Source organism: Panulirus ornatus, chromosome 7 (genome assembly GCF_036320965.1).
Source record: "Panulirus ornatus isolate Po-2019 chromosome 7, ASM3632096v1, whole genome shotgun sequence".
NCBI lineage: Eukaryota > Metazoa > Arthropoda > Malacostraca > Decapoda > Palinuridae > Panulirus > Panulirus ornatus.
The window spans coordinates 50,871,392-50,891,014 of NC_092230.1; the positions used below are offsets into that span (position 1 = coordinate 50,871,392).

The 19,623-nt window shown below is 42.6% G+C and overlaps 1 protein-coding gene across 3 annotated transcripts in view; it reads left to right on the plus strand.

The window, feature by feature from the left end:
- LOC139749639 (RUN domain-containing protein 1-like) overlaps positions 1-19,623 on the plus strand; it is a 250,604-nt gene that overhangs the window by 80,877 nt on the left and 150,104 nt on the right. For all 3 annotated transcript variants that reach the window (XM_071663796.1, XM_071663799.1, XM_071663798.1), the window contains exon 6: positions 6,830-6,924. In XM_071663796.1, the coding sequence (XP_071519897.1) occupies positions 6,830-6,924 (95 nt within the window). The remainder of the gene's footprint in view (positions 1-6,829; positions 6,925-19,623) is intronic.

Consider the following 19,623-nt stretch of genomic DNA (forward strand, 5'->3'; position numbering starts at 1 on the left):
CAAAGCTTTTACTACCTCTTCTCTGTTTACCAAATCATTTTCCCTAACCCTCTCACTTTGCACACCACCTCGACCAAAACACCCTATTTCTGCCACTCTATCATCAAACACATTCAACAAACCTTCAAAATCCTCACTCCATCTCTTTTTCACATCACCACTACTTTTTACCACCTCCCCATTAGCCCCCTTTACTGAAGTTCCCATTGGTCCCTTGTCTTACTCACTTTATTTCCTTCCAAAACATCTTTTAATCTCCCTAAAATTTAATGATACTTTCTCACCCCAACTCTCATTTGCCCTCTTTTTCACCTCTTGCACCTTTCTCTTGACCTCCTGCCTTTTTCTTTTATACATCTCCCACTTATTTGCATTATTTCCTTGCAAAAATTGTCCAAATGCCTCTCGCTTCTCTTTCACTAATAATCTTACTTCTTCATCCCACCACTCACTACCCTTTCTAATCTGCCCACCTCCCAGGCTTCTCATGCCACAAGCATCTTTTGCGCAAGCCATCACTGCTTCCCTAAACACATCCCATTCCTCCCCCACTCCCCTTACCTCATTTGTTCTCACCCATTTCCATTCTGTACTCAGTCTCTCCTGGTATTTCCTCACACAAGTCTCCTTCCCAAGCTCACTTACCCTCACCTCTCTTTTCACCCCAACATTCTCTCTTCTTTTCTGAAAACCTCTACAAATCTTCACCTTCGCCTCCACAAGATAATATCGAGGATATAAGGCATGTGTACGTGTAGGAAGAGAGGAAAGTGATTGGTTCTCAGTGAATGTTGGTTTGCGTCAGGGGTGCGTGATGTCCCCATGGTTGTTTGATTTGTTTATGGAGGGGGTTGTTAGGGAGGTGAATGCAAGAGTTTTGGAAAGAGGGGCAAGTATGCAGTCTGCTGTGGATGAAAGATCATGGGAAGTGAGTCATTTGTTGTTTGCTGATGATACAGAGTTGGTGGCTGATTCGAGTGAGAAATTGCAGAAGGTGTTTACTGAGTTTGGTAGAGTGTGTGAAAGAAGAAAGCTGAAAGTAAACGTGAATAAGAGCAAGGTTATTAGGTACAGTAGGGTTGAGGGGCAAGTCAATTGGGAGGTAAGTTTGAATGGAGAAAAACTGGAGGAAGTGAAGTGTTTTAGATACCTGGGAGTGGATTTGTCAGTGGATGGAACCATGGAAGTGGAAGTGAATCATAGGGTGGGGGAGGGGGCGAAAGTTCTGGGAGTGTTGAAGAATGTGTGGAAGTCGAGAACGTTATCTTGGAAAGGAAAAATGGGTATGTTTGAAGGAATAGTGGTTTCAACAATGTTATATCGTTGCGAGGCGTGGGCTATAGATAGAGTTGTGCGCAGGAGGGTGGATGTGCTGGAAATGAGATGTTTGAGGACAATATGTGGTGTGAGGGGGTAAAAAGAGTGTGGTTGAGAGAGCAGAAGAGGTTGTTTTGAAATGGTTTGGTCACATGGAGAGAATGAGTGAGGAAAGATTGACCAAGAGGATATATGTGTCAGAGGTGGAGTGAACGGGGAGAAGTGGGTGACCAAATTGGAGGTGGAGAGATTGAGTGAAAAAGATTTTGAGTGATCGGGTCCTGAACATTTAGGAGGGTAAAAGGCGTGCAAGGAATAGTGAATTAGAACGATGTGGTATACCGGGGTCAATGTGCTGTCAATGGATTGAACCAGGGCAGGTGAAGTGTCTGGGGTAAACGATGGAAAGTTCTGTGGGGCCTGGATGTGGAAAGGGAGCTGTGGTTTCGGTGCATTATACATGACAGTTAGAGACTGAGTGTGAATGAATGTGGCCTTTGTTGTCTTTTCCTAGCGCTAATTCACACACATGTGGGGGGAGGGGGATGTTATTCCATGTGTGGCGAGGTGGCGATGGGAATGAATAAAGGCAGACAGTATGAATTATGTACATGTGTATATATGTATATGTCTGTGTGTATATATAAATGTATACGTTCAGATGTTTAGGTATGTATATTTGTGTGTGTGAACGTGCATGTATATACATGTGTATGTGGGTGGGTTGGGCCATTCTTTTGTCTGTTTCCTTGCGTCCATGGTATACTTTAGACACATGGGAGATGTATAATTAGTGGGTTAGAGGTGTGTTGATGAATTATTATTACATGACCATGGTTGGTCCAGCAAAATGGTTAATCTGTCAAGGTTTTAGAACCAAGAGTGCTGGAAAATCAGTGGTGTACCTATATGTTCATTGAGTCAAGAGGTGGAATTACAGAACCATGAAAGTGGTGAGGAATGTTCAGTAGAGAGATGCTTAGAAGTAGTTCTTGGAGGTATTGAATTCAACCAGATTTCATCTGCCCCAGTGACATATCCTGTCCAAGTTTGAGTTTATTGAGGAAGGTTTAATAAGATGAGATTCAGATTAAAGGAGAGAAGAAATAGCAGAATTGAAGGATGTGAGGGAATGAATTGTTGAGTCATCAGTGTATGAGTGCATTTGGTTTTTTATGGAAGAGAGGTAATCATTGATAAAAAGGAGGAAAAGTGTAGAGGGCAGGATAGAATCTTTAGGGACACCACTGTTTTTGGAGAAAGGTCTAGAGGCTGATCCATCAACACCCATGGAGATAGATCGGCCATAGTGGAAGCCAGATATGAGAGAGGGAAGCTGAAAAAGGGGAGCTTAGAGATGAGACCCCAGTGCCACTGTCAAAAGCATTGGAAACGTCAAGGGCAGCTACATAGGATTCTCCAAAATTTCAGGGATGATGACCAGACATTAGTAAGATAGGAAAGAATATTGCCAGTGGATCTTGTCTTATGGAAACCATACTGGTGATCGGAGAGAAGACTGAGATTCAAGATGTCTAAGGCTATTGGAGTTGAGGAGGGATACAAAGACTTTGGAAATGGAAGAAGTCAAAGCAACAGGATGGTTGTTCTAGGTGTTAGAATGGTTACCCTTCTTGGGGATGAGATATACCAATACATGGTCCCAGGAAGAAGGAAAAGTTCTGGTTTTTAATCATAAATGGAACAGATGAGCATGCACAGGTGCAAGTTCAGAGGCACACTCTTTCGGTACATGGGGATGGATGCCATCAAGAGCATAAACCTTGCTTGTATCCGGAGAGAGAAGCACTTTTCAGACAGTCCAAAAAGAAATTATGGGAAGGGGCATAGAATTAGCAAGAGGAGCTACAGGGATGGATGAATGTTAGTCATCCAAGGTGGAGTTAAAGGAGAAGTGGGAACCAATGAGAGTTGCTTTGTCTATGGGAGAGACAGCTACAGTATTGTCAGAAGAGAAAAGTGAAGGATAGGTAGAGCGACAGAAATTGTTAACGATGCCCTTAGCTAAAGACCAGAAAGGCATATCAGTGGATGATGAGTAGATGTTTTCACATTTCCTTTGAATAAAGGAATGCTTTGCTTCATGGTTAATGTACTTACACTGATTATGGATAGTGATAATTGCTGAATGAGAATTTGAGGAAGGAAAGTTTTTCCAAGCTGAATAAACCTGAACGCTTTCTTGAATTTTCCCAGAACCCGAATAGTTGAACCTGGAAGAAGAGATTGTCTTAGAGAAAGAGGTGGTAGATGCTTCCATTCCTGCAGCAATAACCCCTGCTATGCGTTTGGCAGAGATATAAGCATCACCACATAATAGACATGAATTTAGTCAGCTTTGTTGAGGTGCCAATATTTGTGGTTAGAAGGGGCTGCTGGAGGGGAAGGAGCTGATGAGGAAGATACAAAGTAGATACATATATGAGAGTGTAATCAGGTGATCCATTTGATACAAAGTAGATACATTTATGAGTGTGATCAGGTGAACCAAATGGGGGCAAGATTTTGTAGTTACAGCAAGATAGAGTAGAGGTGATACACAGATCCAGAATATTAAGAGAGTGGTCACATCATTCAGGAATATGGGTAGGTTGGGAGATAATTTGCTCTTGATTATTGAGAATGGAGAACATGAGGGCTTCAATTCCCCCACCATCCATATGAGAGGAGTTCAACCATTCACTATGGTCTCCTGGTAATGCTTTTGCAGTTGCCTGTTCAATATTGTTATCAAGGTTTCCCTCTGATTACATTCCTCTTCTACATCAGACTGTACTCTCTTATTATTGGCTTCTTCTTTCCTCTGATTTGGTATCACCTGGCCTCCTCCCCTAAACTTTGTTTCTGTTTTTCTCTAATCTTTTGGCTCTCATCATAGTCCTTGAACTGCTTTTTCAGCTTACTTAACTCAAGCTCTAGTTGCATTATCCTCTGATCTTGCTCCTTCACAAGTACCCACAGGATCCCTGAACATTTGGTGTCTGGTGATTTCATGTCTAGTATTAGAAAAGCAAATGGATTTGTATGTAGCATTTATGGATCTGGAGAAGGCATATGATAGAGTTGATAGAGATGCTCTGTGGAAGGTATTAAGAATATATGGTGTGGGAGGAAAGTTGTTAGAAGCAGTGAAAAGTTTTTATCGAGGATGTAAGGCATGTGTACGTGTAGGAAGAGAGGAAAGTGATTGGTTCTCAGTGAATGTAGGTTTGCGGCAGGGGTGTGTGATGTCTCCATGGTTGTTTAATTTGTTTATAGATGGGGTTGTTAGGGAGGTAAATGCAAGAGTTTTGGAAAGAGGGGCAAGTATGAAGTCTGTTGGGGATGAGAGAGCTTGGGAAGTGAGTCAGTTGTTGTTCGCTGATGATACAGCGCTGGTGGCTGATTCATGTGAGAAACTGCAGTAGCTGGTGACTGAGATTGGTAAAGTGTGTGGAAGAAGAAAGTTAAGAGTAAATGTGAATAAGAGCAAGGTTATTAGGTACAGTAGGGTTGAGGGTCAAGTCAATTGGGAGGTGAGTTTGAATGGAGAAAAACTGGAGGAAGTGAAGTGTTTTAGATATCTGGGAGTGGATCTGGCAGCGGATGGAACCATGGAAGCAGAAGTGGATCATAGGGTGGGGGAGGGGGCGAAAATTCTGGGGGCCTTGAAGAATGTGTGGAAGTCGAGAACATTATCTCGGAAAGCAAAAATGGGTATGTTTGAAGGAATAGTGGTTCCAACAATGTTGTATGGTTGCGAGGCGTGGGCTATGGATAGAGTTGTGCGCAGGAGGATGGATGTGCTGGAAATGAGATGTTTGAGGACAATGTGTGGTGTGAGGTGGTTTGATCGAGTGAGTAACGTAAGGGTAAGAGAGATGTGTGGAAATGAAAAGAGCGTGGTTGAGAGAGCAGAAGAGGGTGTTTTGAAGTGGTTTGGGCACATGGAGAGAATGAGTGAGGAAAGATTGACCAAGAGGATATATGTGTCAGAGGTGGAGGGAACGAGGAGAAGAGGGAGACCAAATTGGAGGTGGAAAGATGGAGTGAAAAAGATTTTGTGTGATCGGGGCCTGAACATGCAGGAGGGTGAAAGGAGGGCAAGGAATAGAGTGAATTGGAGCGATGTGGTATACCGGGCTTGACGTGCTGTCAGTGGATTGAATCAAGGCATGTGAAGCGTCTGGGGTAAACCATGGAAAGCTGTGTAGGTATGTATATTTGCGTGTGTGGACGTATGTATACATGTGTATGGGGGGGGTTGGGCCATTTCTTTCGTCTGTTTCCTTGCGCTACCTCGCAAACGCGGGAGACAGCGACAAAGTATAATAAAAGATAATATAAATATCTTTAGTCTTCTCTTCACCAATTTTCTTTTGACTGATTGGTTTGGGAATATTCTTAAAGCTAAATCCAAACTATTCATCTCTGATTCAGGCAGAGTTGGAGGTCCTAATTTTATCCCCTTAAGTAATACTAGTTGCAGTTATTAAGATCACTTAGAGTAAATTATCCTGCAACCTGAGGAGAATTATATATCCAACTGCCAGGATGCTGCCTTTTGGTTACACTAAAATAAGAAATTTACACTCCTTGGCAGTGCTGCACTCTCATTTACTTATTTACTGCACCTGTTCACTTTACAGTGTGATCAAGTCACTGTTTTACAAACTGGGTCTGTATAAAAGGAGACAGAAAATAAAGAAATTATCTTGATTTACTCAAGTTGCAACACTCCTTTATTTGATTTGAACTTAGGAAGCTTCTACTCCCAAGCTCCATTTACATTCACAAATTTTGGCATTTTCAAACTGAATGTAGTGCATATACCACTCGGGGGCCCATTTATACTCAACTCCTCCTATTACATGTTCATAATAGGGTTCATGAACTGTACTGTAGATTGTGTCACACGTTTCATCTGACCATTTAAGCATTACTTTCTTAAATAACTTTCCACTAACCTAGTTTTACTTATTGTTAGACTATGCCATTCTTTTTTTGTTGTCTAAGAAATTTACATGGAATAACTACAGAAACATTCTAAAGAACAATAGACTTATGGCTGAGGACACTACTGGATGAACCTAGAATAGATAACTACACCAGTGGAGTAACTCCTAAAAAAAGTGGCATTATACAACAAGCAAGGTTAGAGATGGAATGGTTGAGAGGAATGTCATTCTCTAAAATACAAATCAAGTGGTGAGCCCAATTGCTGCCATGCCATCATGGTAAAGTCTTGTCATAGATTTTCATAGGTACTTAGGTACATAGGTATTTGCTTACAGGCCACTTTATGAAGTTCACTCTTTTTCACCGCTTCTCTCATACTATATGTCATTTCTTATTTCCCTTAAACCATCTCAATCTTTCAGGTGTATTTATGGATGGTTGATGTGTTAGTGAGCTGATCATACCATGGAGGGGATGATTATTTGTTTTTGTTGTATTATGAAATTTTTCCTTGTTTTTAATTTTTCTAATAATGTGATATATGATTTTTCAGAACAGCTTAAAGGGAAACTCAATTTAAATGTGGATGAGTTTGATAAGCTAACTGTGGATGATCTCAAGGTGCAAGTGGACCATGCAATTAGAGAGGTATGATAATTGTTAGAAACTATCAGTAAATTCCATCAAGACCCTTGACTGTGTTTTTGTAAAGATTTCTCTCTTAAGAATATTCTTTAACAGGCAAAAACATGATATTTAGTCTTAGTGTTTATAGAAATAGTGCACAACTAACTACATGTGCTGTTTGTACTTAGAGTGACAGTATAAAGAATATATATATATATATATATATATATATATATATATATATATATATATATATATATATATATATATATATATTTTTTTTTTTTATTTTTTCTTTTTTTCTTTTATACTTTGTCGCTGTCTCCCGCGCTTGCGAGGTAGCGCAAGGAAACAGACGAAAGAAATGGCCCAACCCCCCCAATACACATGTATATACATACGTCCACACACGCAAATATACATACCTACACAGCTTTCCATAGCTTACCCCAGACGCTTCACATGCCTTGATTCAATCCACTGACAGCACGTCAACCCCGGTATACCACATCACTCCAATTCACTCTATTCCTTGGCCTCCTTTCACCCTCCTGCATGTTCAGGCCCCGATCACACAAAATCTTTTTCACTCCATCTTTCCACCTCCAATTTGGTCTCCCTCTTCTCCTTGTTGCCTCCACCTCCGACACATATATCCTCTTGGTCAATCTTTCCTCACTCATCCTCTCCATGTGCCCAAACCACTTCAAAACACCCTCTTCTGCTCTCTCAACCACGCTCTTTTTATTTCCACACATCTCTCTTACCCTTACGTTACTCACTCGATCAAACCACCTCACACCACACATTGTCCTCAAACATCTCATTTCCAGCACATCCATCCTCCTGCGCACAACTCTATCCATAGCCCACGCCTCGCAACCATACAACATTGTTGGAACCACTATTCCTTCAAACATACCCATTTTTGCTTTCCGAGATAATGTTCTCGACTTCCACACATTCTTCAAGGCCCCCAGAATTTTCGCCCCCTCCCCCACCCTATGATCCACTTCCGCTTCCATGGTTCCATCCGCTGCCAGATCCACTCCCAGATATCTAAAACACTTCACTTCCTCCAGTTTTTCTCCATTCAAACTCACCTCCCAATTGACTTGACCCTCAACCCTACTGTACCTAATAACCTTGCTCTTATTCACATTTACTCTTAACTTTCTTCTTCCACACACTTTACCAAACTCAGTCACCAGCTTCTGCAGTTTCTCACATGAATCAGCCACCAGCGCTGTATCATCAGCGAACAACAACTGACTCACTTCCCAAGCTCTCTCATCCCCAACAGACTTCATACTTGCCCCTCTTTCCAAAACTCTTGCATTTACCTCCCTAACAACCCCATATATATATAGGAATAGTGGTTCCAACAATGTTGTATGGTTGCGAGGCGTGGGCTATGGATAGAGTTGTGCGCAGGAGGGTGGATGTGCTGGAGATGAGATGTTTGAGGACAATGTGTGGTGTGAGGTGGTTTGATCGAGTAAGTAATGTAAGGGTAAGAGAGATGTGTGGAAATAAAAAGAGCGTGGTTGAGAGAGCAGAAGAGGGTGTTTTGAAATGGTTTGGGCACATGGAGAGAATGAGTGAGGAAAGATTGACCAAGAGGATATATGTGTCGGAGGTGGAGGGAACGAGGAGAAGTGGGAGACCAAATTGGAGGTGGAAAGATGGAGTGAAAAAGATTTTTAGTGATCGGGGCCTGAACATGCAGGAGGGTGAAAGGCGTGCAAGGAATAGAGTGAATTGAATCGATGTGGTACACCGGGGTTGACGTGCTGTCAGTGGATTGAATCAGGGCATGTGAAGTGTCTCGGGTAAACCATGGAAAGTTGTGTGGGGCCTAGATGTGGAAAGGGAGCTGTGGTTTCGGGCATTATTGCATGACAGCTAGAGACTGAGTGTGAACGAATGTGGCCTTTGTTGTCTTTTCCTAGTGCTACCTCGCACACATGACGGGGGAGGGGGATGGTATTCCATGTGTGGCGAGGTGGTGATGGGAATGAATAAAGGCAGACGGTGTGAATTGTGTGCATGGGTATATATGTATGTGTCTGTGTGTGTATATATATATGTGTACATTGAGATGTATAGGTATGTATATTTGCGTGTGTGGACATGTATGTATATACATGTGTATGTGGGTGGGTTGGGCCATTTCTTTCGTCTGTTTCCTTGCGCTACCTCGCAAACGCGGGAGACAGCGACAAAGCAAAATGAATATATAAATATAACTGGAGGGATGTCTGATCATTATCTTGTGGAGGCTAAGGTGAAGATTTGTATGGGTTTTCAGAAAAGAAGAGTGAATGTTGGGGTGAAGAGGGTGGTGAGAGTAAGTGAGCTTGGGAAGGAGACTTGTGTGAGGAAGTACCAGGAGAGACTGAGTACAGAATGGAAAAAGGTGAGAACAATGGAAGTAAGGGGAGTAGGGGAGGAATGGGATGTATTTAGGGAATCAGTGATGGATTGCACAAAAGATGCTTGTGGCATGAGAAGCGTGGGAGGTGGGTTGATTAGAAAGGGTAGTGAGTGGTGGGATGAAGAAGTAAGATCATTAGTGAAAGAGAAGAGAGAGGCATTTGGACGATTTTTGCAGGGAAAAAATGCAATTGAGTGGGAGATGTATAAAAGAAAGACAGGAGGTCAAGAGAAAGGTGCAAGAGGTGAAAAAAAGGGCAAATGAGAGTTGGGGTGAGAGAGTATCATTAAATTTTAGGGAGAATAAAAAGATGTTCTGGAAGGAGGTAAATAAAGTGCATAAGACAAGGGAGCAAATGGGAACTTCAGTGAAGGGTGCAAATGGGGAGGTGATAACAAGTAGTGGTGATGTGAGAAGGAGACGGAGTGAGTATTTTGAAGGTTTGTTGAATGTGTTTGATGATAGAGTGGCAGATATAGGGTGTTTTGGTCGAGGTGGTGTGCAAAGTGAGAGGGTTAGGGAAAATGATTTGGTAAACAGAGAAGAGGTAGTGAAAGCTTTGCGGAAGATGAAAGCCGGCAAGGCAGCAGGTTTGGATGGTATTGCAGTGGAATTTATTAAAAAAGGGGGTGACTGTATTGTTGACTGGTTGGTAAGGTTATTTAATGTATGTGTGACTCATGGTGAGGTGCCTGAGGATTGGCGGAATGCGTGCATAGTGCCATTGTACAAAGGCAAAGGGGATAAGAGTGAGTGCTCAAATTACAGAGGTATAAGTTTGTTGAGTATTCCTGGCAAATTGTATGGGAGGGTATTGATTGAGAGGGTGAAGGCATGTACAGAGCATCAGATTGGGAAAGAGCAGTGTGGTTTCAGAAGTGGTAGAGGATGTGTGGATCAGGTGTTTGCTTTGAAGAATGTATGTGAGAAATACTTAGAAAAGCAAATGGATTTGTATGTAGCATTTATGGATCTGGAGAAGGCATATGATAGAGTTGATAGAGATGCTCTGTGGAAGGTATTAAGGATATATGGTGTGGGAGGCAAGTTGTTAGAAGCAGTGAAAAGTTTTTATCGAGGATGTAAGGCATGTGTACGTGTAGGAAGAGAGGAAAGTGATTGGTTCTCAGTGAATGTAGGTTTGCGGCAGGGGTGTGTGATGTCTCCATGGTTGTTTAATTTGTTTATGGATGGGGTTGTTAGGGAGGTGAATGCAAGAGTTTTGGAAAGAGGGGCAAGGATGAAGTCTGTCGGGGATGAGAGAGCTTGGGAAGTGAGTCAGTTGTTGTTCGCTGATGATACAGCGCTGGTGGCTGATTCATGTGAGAAACTGCAGAAGCTGGTGACTGAGTTTGGTAAAGTGTGTGAAAGAAGAAAGTTAAGAGTAAATGTGAATAAGAGCAAAGTTATTAGGTACAGTAGGGTTGAGGGTCAAGTCAATCGGGAGGTAAGTTTGAATGGAGAAAAACTGGAGGAAGTGAAGTGTTTTAGATATCTGGGAGTGGATCTGGCAGCGGATGGAAACATGGAAGCGGAAGTGGATCATAGGGTGGGGGAGGGGGCGAAAATTCTGGGAGCCTTGAAGAATGTGTGGAAGTCGAGAATATTATCTCGGAAAGCAAAAACGGGTATGTTTGAAGGAATAGTGGTTCCAACAATGTTGTATGGTTGCGAGGCGTGGACTATGGATAGAGTTGTGGGCAGGAGGATGGATGTGCTGGAAATGAGATGTTTGAGGACAATATGTGGTGTGAGGTGGTTTGATCGAGTAAGTAACGTAAGGGTAACAGAGATGTGTGGAAATAAAAAGAGCGTGGTTGAGAGAGCAGAAGAGGGTGTTTTGAAATGGTTTGGTCACATGGAGAGAATGAGTGAGGAAAGATTGACCAAGAGGATATATGTGTCGGAGGTGGAGGGAACGAGGAGAAGAGGGAGACCAAATTGGAGGTGGAAAGATGGAGTGAAAAAGATTTTGTGTGATCGGGGCCTGAACATGCAGGAGGGTGAAAGGAGGGCAAGGAATAGAGTGAATTGGATCAATGTGGTATACCGGGGTTGACGTGCTGTCAGTGGATTGAATCAAGGCATGTGAAGCGTCTGGGGTAAACCATGGAAAGCTGTGTAGGTATGTATATTTGCGTGTGTGGACATATGTATATACATGTGTATGGGGTGGTTTGGGCCATTTCTTTCGTCTGTTTCCTTGCGCTACCTCGCAAATGCGGGAGACAGCGACAAAGCAAAAAAAAATATATATATATATATATATATATATATATATATATATATATATATATATATATATATATATATTGGGAAGTGAGTCAGTTGTTGTTCGCTGATGATACAGCGCTGGTGGCTGATTCATGTGAGAAACTGCAGAAGCTGGTGACTGAGTTTGGTAAAGTGTGTGAAAGAAGAAAGTTAAGAGTAAATGTGAATAAGAGCAAGGTTATTAGGTACAGTAGGGTTGAGGGTCAATTCAATTGGGAGGTAAGTTTGAATGGATAAAAACTGGAGGAAGTAAAGTGTTTTAGATATCTAGGAGTGGATCTGGCAGCGGGTGGAACCATGGAAGCGGAAGTGGATCATAGGGTGGGGGAGGGGGCAAAAATCCTGGGAGCCTTGAAGAATGTGTGGAAGTCGAGGACATTATCTCGGAAAGCAAAAATGGGTATGTTTGAAGGATTAGTGGTTCCAACAATGTTTTATGGTAACGAGGCGTGGGCTATGGATAGAGTTGTGCGCAGGAGGATGGATGTGCTGGAAATGAGATGTTTGAGGACAGTGTGTGGTGTGAGGTGGTTTGATCGAGTAAGTAACGTAAGGGTAAGAGAGATGTGTGGAAATAAAAAGAGCGTGGTTGAGAGAGCAGAAGAGGGTGTTTTGAAATGGTTTGGGCTCATGGAGAGAATGAATGAGGAAAGATTGACCAAGAGGATATATGTGTCGGAGGTGGAGGGAACGAGGAGAAGTGGGAGACCAAATTGGAGGCGGAAAGATGGAGTGAAAAAGATTTTGTGTGATTGGGGCCTGAACATGCAGGAGGGTGAAAGGAGGGCAAGGAATAGAGTGAATTAGATCAATGTGGTTTACCGGGGTTGACGTGCTGTCAGTGGATTGAATCAGGGCATGTGAAGCGTCTGGGGTAAACCATGGAAAGCTGTGTAGGTATGTATATTTGTGTGTGTGGACGTATGTATATACATGTGTATGGGGGTGGGTTGGGCCATTTCTTTCGTCTGTTTCCTTGCACTACCTCGCAGGCGCGGGAGACAGTGACAAAGCAAAAAAAAAAAAAAAAAAAAATATATATATATATATATATATATATATATATATATATATATATATATATATATATATATGTATATATGTATATGTCTGGGTATGTATATGTATATGTGTGTATATTGATATGTATATGTATGTATATATGCATTTATGGGCATTTATGAATATACATATACATATATATATTCCTGGGGATAGGGTATTCCTGGGGATAGAGGAGAAAGAATACTTCCCATGTATTCCCTGCGTGTCGTAGAAGGCGACTAAAAGGGAAGGGAGCGGGGGGCTGGAAATCCTCCCCTCTCGTTTTTTTTTTTTTTTTTTCATTTTTTTTTCCAAAAGAAGGAACAGAGAAGGGGGCCAGGTGAGGATATTCCCTCAAAGGCCCAGTCCTTTGTTCTTAATGCTACCTCGCTATCGCGGGAAATGGCGAATAGTATGAAAAAAAAAAATATATATATATATATATATATATATTGTTGACTGGTTGGTAAGGTTATTTAATGTATGTATGACTCATGGTGAGGTGCCTGAGGATTGGTGGAATGCGTGCATAGTGCCATTGTACAAAGGCAAAGGGGATCAGAGTGAGTGCTCAAATTACAGAGGTATAAGTTTGTTGAGTATTCCTGGTAAATTATATGGGAGGGTATTGATTGAGAGGGTGAAGGCATGTACAGAGCATCAAATTGGGGAAGAGAAGTGTAGTTTCAGAAGTGGTAGAGGATGTGTGGATCAGGTGTTTGCTTTGAAGAATGTATGTGAGAAATACTTAGAAAAGCAAATGGATTTGTATGTAGCATTTATGGATCTGGAGAAGGCATATGATAGAGTTGATAGAGATGCTCTGTGGAAGGTATTAAGAATATATGGTGTGGGAGGCAAGTTGTTAGAAGCAGTGAAAAGTTTTTATCGAGGATGTAAGGCATGTGTACGTGTAGGAAGAGAGGAAAGTGATTGGTTCTCAGTGAATGTAGGTTTGCGGCAGGGGTGTGTGATGTCTCCATGGTTGTTTAATTTGTTTATGGATGGGGTTGTTAGGGAGGTAAATGCAAGAGTCTTGGAAAGAGGGGCAAGTATGAAGTCTGTTGGGGATGAGAGAGCTTGGGAAGTGAGTCAGTTGTTGTTCGCTGATGATACAGCGCTGGTGGCGGATTCATGTGAGAAACTGCAGAAGCTGGTGACGGAGTTTGGTAAAGTGTGTGGAAGAAGAAAGTTAAGAGTAAATGTGACTAAGAGCAAGGTTATTAGGTACAGTAGGGTTGAGGGTCAAGTCAATTGGGAGGTGAGTTTGAATGGTGAAAAACTGGAGGAAGTGAAGTGTTTTAGATATCTGGGAGTGGATCTGTCAGCGGATGGAACCATGGAAGCGGAAGTGGATCATAGGGTGGGGGAGGGGGCGAAAATTTTGGGAGCCTTGAAAAATGTGTGGAAGTCGAGAACATTATCCCGGAAAGCAAAAATGGGTATGTTTGAAGGAATAGTAGTTCCAACAATGTTGTATGGTTGCGAGGCGTGGGCTATGGATAGAGTTGTGCGCAGGAGGATGGATGTGCTGGAAATGAGATGTTTGAGGACAATGTGTGGTGTGAGGTGGTTTGATCGAGTAAGTAACGTAAGGGTAAGAGAGATGTGTGGAAATAAAAAGAGCGTGGTTGAGAGAGCAGAAGAGGGTGTTTTAAAATGGTTTGGGCACATGGAGAGAATGAGTGAGGAAAGATTGACCAAGAGGATATATGTGTCGGAGGTGGAGGGAACGAGGAGAAGAGGGAGACCAAATTGGAGGTGGAAAGATGGAGTGAAAAAGATTTTGTGTGATCGGGGCCTGAACATGCAGGAGGGTGAAAGGAGGGCAAGGAATAGAGTGAATTGGAGCGATGTGGTATACAGGGGTTGACGTGCTGTCAGTGGATTGAATCAAGGCATGTGAAGCGTCTGGGGTAAACCATGGAAAGCTGTGTAGGTATGTATATTTGTGTGTGTGGACGTGTGTATGTACATGTGTATGGGGGGGGGTTGGGCCATTTCTTTCGTCTGTTTCCTTGCGCTACCTCGCAAACGCGGGAGACAGCGACAAAGTATAAAAAAAAAAAAAAAAAAAAAAAAATATATATATATATATATATATACAGAAAAGAAGAGTGAATGTTGGGGTGAAGAGGGTGGTGAGAGTAAGTGAGCTTGAGAAGGAGACCTGTGTGAGGAAGTACCAGGAGAGACTGAGTACAGAATGGAAAAAGGTGAGAACAATGGAAGCAAGGGGAGTGGGGGAGGAATGGGATGTATTTAGGGAATCAGTGATGGATTGCGCAAAAGATGCTTGTGGCATGAGAAGAGTGGGAGGTGGGTTGATTAGAAAGGGTGGTGAGTGGTGGGATGAAGAAGTAAGAGTATTAGTGAAAGAGAAGAGAGAGGTATTTGGACGATTTTTGCAGGGAAAAAATGCAATTGAGTGGGAGATGTATAAAAGAAAGAGACAGGAGGTCAAGAGAAAGGTGCAAGAGGTGAAAAAAAGGGCAAATGAGAGTTGGGGTGAGAGAGTATCATTAAATTTTAGGGAGAATAAAAAGATGTTCTGGAAGGAGGTAAATAAAGTGCGTAAGACAAGGGAGCAAATGGGAACTTCAGTGAAGGGCGCAAATGGGGAGGTGATAACAAGTAGTGGTGATGTGAGAAGGAGATGGAGTGAGTATTTTGAAGGTTTGCAGAATGTGTTTGATGATAGAGTGGCAGATATAGGGTGTTTTGGTCGAGGTGGTGTGCAAAGTGAGGGGGTTAGGGAAAATGATTTGGTAAACAGAGAAGAGGTAGTGAAAGCTTTGCGGAAGATGAAAGCCGGCAAGGCAGCAGGTTTGGATGGTATTGCAGTGGAATTTATTAAAAAAGGGGGTGACTGTATTGTTGACTGGTTGGTAAGGTTATTTAATGTATGTATGACTCATGGTGAGGTGCCTGAGGATTGGCGGAATGCGTGCATAGTGCCATTGTACAAAGGCAAAGGGGATAAGAGTGAGTGCTCAAATTACAGAGGTATAAGTTTGTCGAGTATTCCTGGTAAATTATATGGAGGGTATTGATTGAGAGGGTGAAGGCATGTACAGAGCATCAGATTGGGGAAGAGCAGTGTGGTTTCAGAAGTGGTAGAGGATGTGTGGATCAGGTGTTTGCTTTGAAGAATGTATGTGAGAAATACTTAGAAAAGCAAATGGATTTGTGTGTAGCATTTATGGATCTGGAGAAGGCATATGATAGAGTTGATAGAGATGCTCTGTGGAAGGTATTAAGAATATATGGTGTGGGAGGAAAGTTGTTAGAAGCAGTGAAAAGTTTTTATCGAGGATGTAAGGCATGTGTACGTGTAGGAAGAGAGGAAAGTGATTGGTTCTCAGTGAATGCAGGTTTGCGGCAGGGGTGTGTGATGTCTCCATGGTTGTTTAATTTGTTTATGGATGGGGTTGTTAGGGAGGTAAATGCAAGAGTCTTGGAAAGAGGGGCAAGTATGAAGTCTGTTGGGGATGAGAGAGCTTGGGAAGTGAGTCAGTTGTTGTTCGCTGATGATACAGCGCTGGTGGCGGATTCATGTGAGAAACTGCAGAAGCTGGTGACGTTTTGGTAAAGTGTGTGGAAGAAGAAAGTTAAGAGTAAATGTGAATAAGAGCAAGGTTATTAGGTACAGTAGGGTTGAGGGTCAAGTCAATTGGGAGGTGAGTTTGAATGGTGAAAAACTGGAGGAAGTGAAGTGTTTTAGATATCTGGGAGTGGATCTGTCAGCGGATGGAACCATGGAAGCGGAAGTGGATCATAGGGTGGGGGAGGGGGCGAAAATTTTGGGAGCCTTGAAAAATGTGTGGAAGTCGAGAACATTATCCCGGAAAGCAAAAATGGGTATGTTTGAAGGAATAGTAGTTCCAACAATGTTGTATGGTTGCGAGGCGTGGGCTATGGATAGAGTTGTGCGCAGGAGGATGGATGTGCTGGAAATGAGATGTTTGAGGACAATGTGTGGTGTGAGGTGGTTTGATCGAGTAAGTAACGTAAGGGTAAGAGAGATGTGTGGAAATAAAAAGAGCGTGGTTGAGAGAGCAGAAGAGGGTGTTTTAGAATGGTTCTGGCACATGGAGAGAATGAGTGAGGAAAGATTGACCAAGAGGATATATGTGTCGGAGGTGGAGGGAACGAGGAGAAGAGGGAGACCAAATTGGAGGTGGAAAGATGGAGTGAAAAAGATTTTGTGTGATCGGGGCCTGAACATGCAGGAGGGTGAAAGGAGGGCAAGGAATAGAGTGAATTGGAGCGATGTGGTATACAGGGGTTGACGTGCTGTCAGTGGATTGAATCAAGGCATGTGAAGCGTCCGGGGTAAACCATGGAAAGCTGTGTAGGTATGTATATTTGTGTGTGTGGACGTGTGTATGTACATGTGTATGGGGGGGGGTTGGGCCATTTCTTTCATCTGTTTCCTTGCGCTACCTCGCAAACGCGGGAGACAGCGACAAAGTATAAAAAAAAAAAAAAAAAAAAAAAATATATATATATATATATACAGAAAAGAAGAGTGAATGTTGGGGTGAAGAGGGTGGTGAGAGTAAGTGAGCTTGAGAAGGAGACCTGTGTGAGGAAGTACCAGGAGAGACTGAGTACAGAATGGAAAAAGGTGAGAACAATGGAAGCAAGGGGAGTGGGGGAGGAATGGGATGTATTTAGGGAATCAGTGATGGATTGCGCAAAAGATGCTTGTGGCATGAGAAGAGTGGGAGGTGGGTTGATTAGAAAGGGTAGTGAGTGGTGGGATGAAGAAGTAAGAGTATTAGTGAAAGAGAAGAGAGAGGTATTTGGATGATTTTTGCAGGGAAAAAATGCAATTGAGTGGGAGATGTATAAAAGAAAGAGACAGGAGGTCAAGAGAAAGGTGCAAGAGGTGAAAAAAAGGGCAAATGAGAGTTGGGGTGAGAGAGTATCATTAAATTTTAGGGAGAATAAAAAGATGTTCTGGAAGGAGGTAAATAAAGTGCGTAAGACAAGGGAGCAAATGGGAACTTCAGTGAAGGGCGCAAATGGGGAGGTGATAACAAGTAGTGGTGATGTGAGAAGGAGATGGAGTGAGTATTTTGAAGGTTTGCAGAATGTGTTTGATGATAGAGTGGCAGATATAGGGTGTTTTGGTCGAGGTGGTGTGCAAAGTGAGAGGGTTAGGGAAAATGATTTGGTAAACAGAGAAGAGGTAGTGAAAGCTTTGCGGAAGATGAAAGCCGGCAAGGCAGCAGGTTTGGATGGTATTGCAGTGGAATTTATTAAAAAAGGGGGTGACTGTATTGTTGACTGGTTGGTAAGGTTATTTAATGTATGTATGACTCATGGTGAGGTGCCTGAGGATTGGCGGAATGCGTGCATAGTGCCATTGTACAAAGGCAAAGGGGATAAGAGTGAGTGCTCAAATTACAGAGGTATAAGTTTGTCGAGTATTCCTGGTAAATTATATGGGAGGGTATTGATTGAGAGGGTGAAGGCATGTACAGAGCATCAGATTGGGGAAGAGCAGTGTGGTTTCAGAAGTGGTAGAGGATGTGTGGATCAGGTGTTTGCTTTGAAGAATGTATGTGAGAAATACTTAGAAAAGCAAATGGATTTGTGTGTAGCATTTATGGATCTGGAGAAGGCATATGATAGAGTTGATAGAGATGCTCTGTGGAAGGTATTAAGAATATATGGTGTGGGAGGAAAGTTGTTAGAAGCAGTGAAAAGTTTTTATCGAGGATGTAAGGCATGTGTACGTGTAGGAAGAGAGGAAAGTGATTGGTTCTCAGTGAATGCAGGTTTGCGGCAGGGGTGTGTGATGTCTCCATGGTTGTTTAATTTGTTTATGGATGGGGTTGTTAGGGAGGTAAATGCAAGAGTCTTGGAAAGAGGGGCAAGTATGAAGTCTGTTGGGGATTAGAGAGCTTGGGAAGTGAGTCAGTTGTTGTTCGCTGATGATACAGCGCTGGTGGCTGATTCATGTGAGAAACTGCAGAAGCTGGTGACTGAGTTTGGTAAAGTGTGTGGAAGAAGAAAGTTAAGAGTAAATGTGAATAAGAGCAAGGTTATTAGGTACAGTAGGGTTGAGGGTCAAGTCAATAGGGAGGTGAGTTTGAATGGAGAAAAACTGGAGGAAGTGAAGTGTTTTAGATATCTGGGAGTGGATCTGGCAGCGGATGGAACCATGGAAGCGGAAGTGGATCATAGGGTGGGGGAGGGGGCGAAAATTCTGGGGGCCTTGAAGAATGTGTGGTAGTCGAGAACATTATCTCGGAAAGCAAAAATGGGTATGAGGACAATGTGTGGTGTGAGGTGGTTTGATCGAGTGAGTAACGTAAGGGTAAGAGAGATGTGTGGAAATAAAAAGAGCGTGGTTGAGAGAGCAGAAGAGGGTGTTTTGAAGTGGTTTGGGCACATGGAGAGAATGAGTGAGGAAAGATTGACCAAGAGGATATATGTGTCGGAGGTGGAGGGAGCAAGGAGAAGAGGGAGACCAAATTGGAGGTGGAAAGATGGAGTGAAAAAGATTTTGTGTGATCGGGGCCTGAACATGCAGGAGGGTGAAAGGAGGGCAAGGAATAGAGTGAATTGGAGCGATGTGGTATACCGGGGTTGACGTGCTGTCAGTGGATTGAATCAAGGCATGTGAAGCGTCTGGGGTAAACCATGGAAAGCTGTGTAGGTATGTATACTTGCGTGTGTGGACGTATGTATATACATGTGTATGGGGGTGGGTTGGGCCATTTCTTTCGTCTGTTTCCTTGCGCTACCTCGCAAACACGGGAGACAGCGACAGAGTATAAAAAAAAAAAGAAATATATATATATATATATTTTTTTTTTCATACTATTTGCCATTTCCCGCGATAGCGAGGTGCGTTAAGAACAGAGAACTGGGCCTTAGAGGGAATATCCTCACCTGACCCCCTTCTCTGTTCCTTCTTTTGGAAAATTAAAAAAAAACAAGAAAGGGGA